The sequence below is a fragment of the Apis dorsata genome, unplaced genomic scaffold (assembly GCF_000469605.1).
Source record: "Apis dorsata unplaced genomic scaffold, Apis dorsata 1.3 scaffold_11, whole genome shotgun sequence".
Taxonomy (NCBI): domain Eukaryota; kingdom Metazoa; phylum Arthropoda; class Insecta; order Hymenoptera; family Apidae; genus Apis; species Apis dorsata.
The window spans coordinates 1-10,276 of record NW_006263314.1 but is presented as its reverse complement, the minus strand read 5'-3'; the positions used below and the strand labels follow the sequence as shown (position 1 = coordinate 10,276).

The 10,276-nt window shown below is 24.2% G+C and overlaps 3 protein-coding genes across 3 annotated transcripts in view; 2 read left to right on the top strand and 1 right to left on the bottom strand.

Annotated features, from left to right (window-relative positions):
• LOC102674059 (DNA-directed RNA polymerase III subunit RPC1) overlaps nt 1-6,763 on the top strand; it is a 34,526-nt gene extending 27,763 nt beyond the window's left edge. The window contains exons 10-29 of the mRNA XM_006607723.2: nt 462-510; nt 820-955; nt 1,025-1,174; nt 1,264-1,599; nt 1,672-2,004; nt 2,084-2,221; nt 2,311-2,508; nt 2,791-3,027; nt 3,108-3,441; nt 3,544-3,793; nt 3,877-4,106; nt 4,197-4,547; nt 4,603-4,771; nt 4,843-5,182; nt 5,316-5,503; nt 5,593-5,740; nt 5,846-5,998; nt 6,091-6,291; nt 6,368-6,501; nt 6,608-6,763. Of these exons, the coding sequence (XP_006607786.1) occupies nt 462-510; nt 820-955; nt 1,025-1,174; nt 1,264-1,599; nt 1,672-2,004; nt 2,084-2,221; nt 2,311-2,508; nt 2,791-3,027; nt 3,108-3,441; nt 3,544-3,793; nt 3,877-4,106; nt 4,197-4,547; nt 4,603-4,771; nt 4,843-5,182; nt 5,316-5,503; nt 5,593-5,740; nt 5,846-5,998; nt 6,091-6,291; nt 6,368-6,501; nt 6,608-6,695 (4,163 nt within the window). The 3' untranslated portion in view covers nt 6,696-6,763. The remainder of the gene's footprint in view (nt 1-461; nt 511-819; nt 956-1,024; nt 1,175-1,263; nt 1,600-1,671; nt 2,005-2,083; nt 2,222-2,310; nt 2,509-2,790; nt 3,028-3,107; nt 3,442-3,543; nt 3,794-3,876; nt 4,107-4,196; nt 4,548-4,602; nt 4,772-4,842; nt 5,183-5,315; nt 5,504-5,592; nt 5,741-5,845; nt 5,999-6,090; nt 6,292-6,367; nt 6,502-6,607) is intronic.
• An 84-nt stretch (nt 6,764-6,847) lies between these two features.
• LOC102674193 (parkin coregulated gene protein homolog) lies at nt 6,848-8,312 on the top strand. Its single transcript, XM_006607724.2, has 4 exons — nt 6,848-7,240; nt 7,346-7,664; nt 7,788-7,937; nt 8,027-8,312. Exons 1-4 carry the CDS (start codon nt 7,136-7,138, stop codon nt 8,185-8,187), a joined length of 735 nt encoding a protein of 244 aa, XP_006607787.1. The 5' UTR covers nt 6,848-7,135; the 3' UTR covers nt 8,188-8,312.
• LOC102675529 (probable glutamine--tRNA ligase) lies at nt 8,164-10,272 on the bottom strand (the record flags this gene model as incomplete). Its single annotated transcript, XM_006607732.2, has 6 exons — nt 8,164-8,376; nt 8,449-8,641; nt 8,725-8,945; nt 9,028-9,346; nt 9,474-9,853; nt 9,991-10,272. Coding segments are annotated over 6 exons (1,446 nt in total), but the record flags the coding sequence as incomplete, so codon positions are not given.
• Nucleotides 10,273-10,276: the final 4 nt, after the last annotated feature.

Sequence of the window (10,276 nt, the reverse complement as noted above, 5' to 3'; positions counted from 1 at the left end):
CTGTTGATATATATATATATATATATATATATATATATATATATGTAACTTTCTGAATTCTAATAAAGAATTTTATTAAAAATAAATTTATAATTATTTATTATTTCATTTTAAACAAAAATTAAAAGAAAAATAAAATCTAATTTAATAAAAGTTTTATACAAATCTTATACATAGATAAAACTAAAAGTATTACATGCTATATAGGCGTGCTAGCACAAGATAATATGACTTATAGCTGTCAAATTCGAGATGGCACCACGAATAGAAGATTGCACGTGTTCTAAGAACTCTTTAAATTTTTTTGAATATTTAAGTAATTTATGTAAAAAAAGTAATACATATCTTGTAATAGTTTAACATTTATTCGCTTATACTATAGAATATTTATAAATAAGTTATAAATAAATTACATTAAATAATATATTAAACATTAGAAAATAAAATATAATATATAACCTCCACAATGGTAAAAGAACAATTTAGAGAAACAGACGTAGCTCGCAAAATGTATGTATATTATTTAATTTGCTTTAAAAGTAAATTTTATGTTATCATTTTTATTACTTTTAATGTTAAATGTATTTTTAAAAATATAGTATAAATATACAAATTTTGTACATTATAAATTTTATATAATTTTATATATTTTATATATCTTATTAACTGAATTTTTTATTAAAATATTTATTGTTATACTTATTTACATTATTAACTTTTTTTAATTAAAAAAGTTAATAATGTAGTTGAAGTTTAACATATATAATTATTATTTATTAATTTTGATATATTTTATCTATATTCTTTTGAATTATTTAGTTCTCATGTCTCATTTGGAGTGGATAGCCGCCACAATATGGAAAGACAGGCCCATATGCATGTTGTGGCTAAAAATTTATATAATCAGGATGTTGAACACACTCCAGTTCCATATGGGGTTCTTGATAGAAGAATGGTACATATAAATTTCTTTTTATGTTTCATAAATTAATGTTTTTTAAATAATATCAATATAAATTTTTAGGGTACCTGTAATAATACTACCAATTGTGCATCATGTGGTAAAACTTTAAATGAATGTATTGGACATTTTGGTTATATTGATTTAGAATTGCCAGTTTTTCATGTTGGTTATTTTAGATCTATTATTGGTATTCTTCAAACTATTTGTAAAGTAATCTATTATTTATTTTATTTAATTTTAATAACATATTAGTTTTAATAACATAATAATAATTGCATTATCTCATTATTTATTTATAGAATTGTTCTCATGTTATGTTATCTGAAATAGATAAAAAACATTATTTAACTAGAGTATTAAATCCTAATTTGGGATATTTAACACGTAAAGCATTGCGTAAACAGATTTTGGATAAAGCTAAGAAAACATCAGTTTGTCAAAATTGTGGAGATCTAAATGGAACTGTCAAAAAGGCTGGTTTACTCAAAATAGTTCATGAAAAATATAAGGCGAAAAAAAAAGTAGATATTATTGTTCAACAAAAGTTAGCAGAATATAATAATGTTCTTGAAGAAAATAAAGCATTAGAAGGAATACTTCAAAGTGGATTAGTTAATGTGTTAAATCCTTTAGAGGTAAAAAATAAAAATCAAATTCATTTTTTAATAATTTTTATTTTTTATTTAATCCAATAATAATAATTCCAGGTACAAAGTATTTTGGAAAAAATTCCAGAAAATGACATTCCTCTATTAATGATGAATACAGAATGTGCATTACCAAAAGATTTAATATTAACAAGGATTCCTGTGCCACCAATTTGTATTAGGCCTAGTGTTGTATCTGATATCAAAGCTGGTACAACAGAAGACCATTTAACAATGAAATTATCAGAAATAGTTTTTATTAATGATGTTATTCAAAAACACAGACAAAGTGGAGCTAAAGTACAAATGTATAGTGAGGATTGGGAATTTCTACAATTACATTGTGCCCTTTATATAAATAGTGAAATGTCTGGTATACCTCTCAATATGCAAGTGAGTTTTTTATATAAATGATATAAATTTTTATCTATTTTGACATATCATTAATAAATTGCTAAAATATTTTGACCAGCCAAAAAAATCTGGAAGAGGATTGGTTCAAAGATTAAAAGGAAAACAAGGTCGTTTTCGTGGTAACTTATCTGGTAAACGTGTAGATTTTTCTAGTAGAACTGTTATTTCACCAGATCCTAATCTTAGAATTGAACAAGTAAAGTTTTATATTTTTATAAATTAATTTTTTATATATTTATATTGTTCTAAACAGTAAAATTTACATATTTTATATTTTTTTATTAGGTCGGTGTACCTATTCATGTTGCCAAAATTTTAACATATCCTGAAAAAGTTAATCCATCAAACATAGAATTAATGCGAAAACTTGTAAGAAATGGTCCAGATATACATCCAGGAGCAAATTTTATACAACAAGGAAAAACACAATTCAAAAAATATTTAAGATATGGTAACCGTCAAAAAATTGCTCAAGATTTACAGGTAATTTTATCTTTAAAATAATACAATTATAAATAATTTTATTGAACAAATGAAGTTTTAAATATGGTGAGCAATAGATGCAAGTGATGAATAGTTTAAAATATTAGAAATATGAAAAAGAATGTTTGAATTGAACATTTGAAATTATATTTATTTAATATATATCTTTAATTAAACATTCCTTTAAATCATTTTATCTATCTGCAATACTTTATATATAATTCATATTCAATATTTTATATATAAAAATGAATGATCAATAATATATTTTATTTTTAATAGTATGGTGACATTGTTGAAAGACATCTGAGGGATGATGATGTAGTATTATTCAATAGACAACCGTCATTACATAAATTAAGCATCATGGCACACAAAGCAAAAATATTAGATCATAGAACATTTAGATTTAATGAATGTGTTTGTACTCCATATAATGCTGATTTCGACGGCGATGAAATGAATTTACACGTCCCTCAAACTGAAGAAGCAAGAGCAGAAGCTCTAGTTTTAATGGGGGTAATATGCAAATTATTTTTTATTAACTTTATTATAATATACTATTTACATATAAATCATAATATTATATATTTTTTTAGAATAAATCAAATTTAGTTACGCCTCGCAATGGAGAATTACTAATAGCTGCAACACAAGATTTTATTACTGGTGGATATCTTCTGACTCAAAAAGACATGTTTCTAAATAAAACTCAAGCAAGTCAATTAGCTGGTTGTCTTCTAGCAGGACCTGATATTACTATGTCTATAAATCTACCTGAACCAGCTATTTTAAAACCAACTACATTATGGACAGGAAAACAAATTTTTAGTTTAATTTTAAAACCTAATAATACTTGTAATATTAAAGCTAATTTAAAAACCAAAGGAAGAGCTTACACTACCAATGAGGAATTATGTATTAATGATTCTTGTATGTATTCTTATTATTAATAATTTATTAGTTAATAAAAATTTTTTTTATTTAAATTAGTTAATAAATTTATTAGTTAATAACGAAAATAATAAATTGCAGATGTTATTATTCGGAATTCAGAATTATTAGCAGGATCTATGGATAAATCAACGTTAGGTTCGGGGTCAAAACAAAATATATTTTATATTTTATTGCGTGATTGGGGTGAAGATATTGCAACAATAGCTATGTGGCGATTAGCAAGAATGGCAAGTTTCTTCCTTATGAATAGAGGTTTTTCAATTGGTATTGGTGATGTTACACCTGGTCAAGGACTTCTTAAAGCTAAACAAGAACTTCTAAATGCAGGGTAAGTTTAAATTTAAAACTCATTTTATTTTATTTATAAATAAAAATATTTAAATTATGTATTTATTAATTATTATGATTTAGATATTCTAAGTGTACAGAATACATTCAAGACATGGAAGAAGGACGTCTTATATGTCAACCTGGTTGTACAGAAGAAGAAACATTAGAAGCAATGATATTAAAGGAACTTTCAGTAATTCGTGATCATGCTGGTAAAGCATGTTTAAAAGAACTTCATCCAAGTAATAGTCCATTAATTATGGCATTATCTGGTAGTAAAGGAAGCTTTATTAATATTTCTCAAATGATTGGTATATTTATTAATTACATATATACATATTTTTTATAATAATTAAAAGAATATTTTTTTTAATATTTCTTATAATATTTTTACTCTATAGCATGTGTGGGACAACAAGCTATTAGTGGTCATAGAGTTCCAAATGGATTTGAAGATAGAGCTTTACCACATTTTGAAAGACATTCGAAAATTCCTGCAGCTAAAGGTTTTGTAGAAAATTCATTCTATTCTGGTTTAACACCAACGGAATTTTTTTTTCATACAATGGGTGGAAGAGAAGGTCTTGTAGATACAGCAGTTAAAACTGCTGAAACTGGTTATATGCAACGACGACTAGTTAAGAGTTTAGAAGATTTGTGCCTTCATTATGATATGACAGTTCGTAATTCAGTAGGAGATATTGTACAAATATTGTATGGTGGAGATGCTTTAGATCCTACATACATGGAAGGTAACATATTATGTATAATATCAAAAATAAAATAATTACATAATTATTTTAATAGGAAAAGATTGTCCAGTAGATTATAAGAGAATATTGGATCATGTAAGAGCCAAATCTCCATGTAAAAATGAAGAATCATTAGATGGTCATAGTGTAATTAAAGCTACAAATGAATTACTAAATTCTGAGGAATATGAATGTCTCAGTGAAGAATTTAAACAAGAATTATCGTAAATATAACATTTATTTCATTTTTTAATATTATTAAAAATAAATTATTAAATATTACTTTTTCTTATAGCACATTCCTTAAAACTGTAGCACGTAAAATAGCACGCCTTCGACATAATGCTGTATTAAATGTACCTGTAATTTTACAACTTGAACGACTCACAGTTTCTCAATTAGTTGAATTTATTCATACTTGTAAAGAAAAATATATGAGAGCAAAGATAGAACCAGGTACTGCTGTAGGTGCACTTGCTGCACAAAGTATTGGAGAACCAGGAACACAAATGACATTAAAAACTTTCCATTTCGCTGGTGTAGCGTCTATGAATATTACTCAAGGTGTACCGCGTATTAAAGAAATTATTAATGCAAGTCCCAAAATTAGTACTCCGATTATTACTGCTGCTTTAGTAAGTTTTGTGTTATATTTATTTAAAATTCTATTTATATGAAAAGATATTATTTAATTAATTAAATAGTATTTATATAATATGTATTTAAATAATATGTTATTTTTCATTTCTTGATTCATTTTGGTATTAGATAAATGATGCAGATCCAGAATATGCTAGAAGAGTAAAAGGCAGAATTGAAAAAACTACTTTAGGAGAAGTGACAGAATATATTGAAGAAGTTTATCTTCCAGATGATTGTTTTTTATTAATCAAAATAGATATCGATAGAATAAAATTATTGAAATTAGAAGTAGATGTCAATTCTATACGTTATTCGTAAGTATATAAATTTATATTTATAATATAAAAAGAAGTGTTATTTCTCTTGCATATAAATAAATTTAATTATTATAACATTTATGTAGAATTTGTACATCAAAATTAAGATTAAATCCAAAATTGGTAAATGTTAGAGGAGATTCTATTATTACTGTAAATCCAAGCAAAAATAAATACAGTTTAAATTATGCTCTTACACAACTTAAAGAATTGATTCCAAATATTGTTATAAAGGTAAATGTATAAATTAAAAAACAAATATATATATTATAAATATTATAAATAAATATTTTTTAATTTTGAAAAATTTAATATATTCTTATGTTTATACAATTTAAGGGTTTACCATCAGTTTCTAGAGCTGTAATTCATAATGATGATTCATGTGGTAAAAAAAAATATAAATTATTCGTAGAAGGAGACAATATGCGAGATGTAATGGCAACTCTTGGAGTTCTTGGCAAAAAAACAACTTCAAACAATACAATTGAAGTAAATAAAAAAATTTATCTTTATATATCTATGAATTATATATATATACATTATATAATGTTATATATTAAATACATTATATAATGTTTCAGGTTTTTAAAACTTTAGGTATTGAAGCTGCAAGAGCAACTATAATGACAGAAATTAAATTGGTCATGGAAAATCATGGAATGAGTATTGATCGAAGACATCCAATGCTTGTAGCAGATTTAATGACTAGCAGAGGAGAAGTATTAGGTATTACAAGACAAGGTTTAGCTAAAATGAAGGAATCTGTCTTAAATTTAGCTTCAGTAAGACTTTATATATCTATATTTTTTATTACATCTTTGTTATGGAAAAATACTAATATAAATGATTGTTTAACAGTTTGAAAAGACATCTGATCACTTATTTGATGCAGCTTATTATGGGCAAAAAGATGTTATTTGCGGAGTTTCTGAATCAATTATAATGGGTATTCCAGTACCTGTAGGAACAGGAATTTTCAAATTACTTCACAAATATCCTTTTCAAATTTATTTTTTCAAATTCAAAAAAATTATTCAATTTTTAACTTTATATATTAATCATATTTTTAATACATTATTTTTCTTATTAAAAGTATACAGCTGATAAAGATGAACCAAAAAAAAGGGATTTAATATTTGATGATCTACAATTCAAGAAAATTATAAAATCTGCAACAAAATCATAAATAATTGTTATTTATTCTTTACCAAAATATTTAATGTACATAAAATGAAGAGATGTATATTAATGGAAGTTTAATATTTTTATATTTCCTAGTATATTTCATTTAAAATTTATGTATGTTTTAAGATAAAATTTTAAGATAAATTTAAGATAAAAATAATTTTTAAGATAAAAATAATTTTTAAATAGATGTACATGTGTTATTATTTATAATAGTTGATTAATCAGCTGTAATAGTTGCTAAGAAACGTGTTAAATCCATATTTTCAGTTGCTGCCTAGAACGATTCAGTGATATTAGGTACTGACGAATTATCAATATAAAATTTTGGTATCTTTTTAATAAATAAAATTATATTCATTTATATATATATTCTATAATATTTCATTCGAATTTTGAAATATTTTTTTTGATTGAATATTACTAAAAAAAAGTATCGGAATGGTAAATGAAACTAAATTTTGGAAAGAAATTCGAAAAGATACATCAGAACATAAAAAAAGAAAACCCAGAGTTGTTCCTGCTTTCACCATTCAAGCTCTACAGGTAATATAATATTTCAATATTTTAAAAATTAAATTTATACGAATTAATATTTCTTTATAGTATTTATAATATTATTTATAAGATTTCCTATATATATTTATATAGGAAAATACTGTAGTTGCAAAACCTCCTCGCTATGAATTATATAAACCTCAACCAGCCAAACCATCAACTTTTCGGAAATTTTATGAATGGGGTGTATTTCCAATTGCATTGGAAAAAGATATGTATGGTTTAAAACTTAATTGGAAAGTGAACATCGAAGATTTAGATTTCCATCACTATTTACCCTTATTTTTTGATGGCTTAACAGAAACTGAACAACCACTTAAATTCATAGTAGAACAAGGAATATCTGATATGTTAGAACATGGTGGACCTAAAATTTTACCTGTTGTACCACAATTAATAATTCCTATTAAAAGTAGGTATTTCATTTTCTCATTCTTTTATTCCATTTTTTATTTTTAAATAATTTTAAAATTTATAAATTTTTATTACCTTATATAATTTATTTATAATTATATATAATTTATATATATTGTAGAAGCTTTAAATACAAAAGTACCGGAAGTTTTGTGTACAACACTGAAAACTCTTCAAAATCTTGTACGCTCAGCAGATTGTGTTGGAGAAGCTTTAGTACCATATTTTAGACAAATCTTACCAGTTCTTAATTTATTAAAAGATAGGAACGGTAAGATTTTAATATACTTCTATAATTCTATAATTCTACAATTTTACTTATATAATTTTACATAAAAATAATAAAAATTGATATTTTAGTAAATCTTGGAGAAGGTATTGATTATGCACAACAGAAGGGTGAAAATGTTGCAGATATAATACAAGAAACTCTTGAATTACTTGAAATATATGGAGGTGAAGATGCCTTTATAAATATTAAGTATATGATTCCTACATATGAATCTTGCATGATGAATTAAATAGCTTTTTATTTATCCATTAATTATCTAATAATTTTTTAAATTATTATTTTACAAATATCATAACAAAATATTATAAAAATTGATGATGAATCTATCAAGTTGAAAATATATATTGCTTAAATGTAATAATTCTATTTATATTTTTCCTGCATCTTCTTTTAATGTTACGGTTCTGTTAAAAACAAGCTGCAAAAGATTAAAATCAATAATAACATAATAATAACATTATTTCAATTTAAATTTTATATTTTCAATTACCTTTCCCGGTAACGTATCAGGATCTACAGAAAAAAAGCCTATACGTTCGAACTGGTATTTCTCAAAAATTTTTGCCGAATTTGCTAAACTTTTATCAATATATCCAACAATTTCTTTTTTAGTGACTGAATTAATATCACTTAAAAAGCCATTTGGTACCTCATTAATATCTTCAGGATTTTTATGTTTAAATCTGAAAATTATCACAAATAAGTAAAAAATTATTTATATAAATGATAAATTATTATTATTTTATTACATTAAGTTAACACTTACAAACGTTCATATAATCTAATGGATGCTAATATAGGATTTGATACCCAATGTATAAAGGCTTTAGGTTTATTAGTTTCAGAAATAGATTCTTGTTTGACTATGAGATTTACAATATTACCAGTACTATCTCTTTCAATTTCTTTGATTGTTAATACTATTCCTACATGCTTTAAACCAACGGATTGGTTTAGTGTTAAACGTCTAAAATCTTTTTCTGCTTTCTATAAATATATAACATTTTTAATAAAATAATAAAAAATATTATTAATCCGTATAATTGAATTAAAAAATAATACTACATACCTCTTTGAAATCAGATGTTTCAATATATACAATTTCATCAAAATCAATCTCATGTTTGCCTTTATCTGGATCATTAGGAAAGTTAAAAACTGTTACTTTTATGGATTTTTCGTGGGGAAAATTGCTAATAGTTATTTTTAATGGATCTAAAACTACCATGTGTCGACTTGCAGTTATATTTAAGACATCTCTGACAGATGCCTCTAAAGCAATTGGATCAACAATTACTTGAGCACCAGTTACACCCATTTGTGCACAAAAATTATTTATAGCTTCAGGAGGAAAACCTCGCCTACGAAGAGCTGTTAATGTAAATAATCTAAAAATAAAACATATATATACAATATATATACATATATATACAATAAATTAAAAATTCATGACTTTAAATATTAATATCATAGATTTATATGATATTATATTTGTACAATTTCATTAAAATATACCTTGGGTCATCCCAATCTGATACAATGCCTTCTTCAATCAATTTATTGATTTTCCTTTTAGAAACAACTGTATAACTAATATTTAATCTACCATATTCCCATTGCACAGGACAATAAATATCTAAAGCATTACAAAGCCAATAATATGATGATCTTCTTGATTGAAATTCTTTTGTACAAAGAGAATGAGTTATATTCTCTATACTGTCACATAAACAATGAGTAAAATCATAAGTTGGATAAATACACCATTGATTTCCTGTTCTATGATGTGGAGTATATTTTATTCTATATGCAACTGGATCTTGTTTACCTTCTTCTAATGTTACTTTCATTCGTAATGTGGCTTCACCTTCCTCAAGTAAACCACTTTTCATATCCTATATAAAAAATCAAAAGTAATTAAAATATATTTAAAATTTTATATTTTTTTTATATATATAGTTAAAAAATTACAAAAATTAAAAATATTTATATTATTATACTAAAAAATATAATAATTTAATTTAATAATTACTTCAAATAATTGTAAACTTTCTGAAGTTGGTCTATTTCGCCAGGGACTTGGAGGTGGATTGAAACCTTTTATATCTTCACTAGATTGATGACAGACATATGCTAAATCTTTTTTAATAAGCATAACAGCCCATTCATACAACTGTTGAAAATAATCAGAAGAATGAGTAATTTTAGCTGGTTTATAACCAAGCCATTCTACCATTTCACGAATACCAATAAAAAATTTTTCTTCTTCTTTTTCAGGATTTGTATCATCATAGCGTAAATAACAGATTCCATCATGA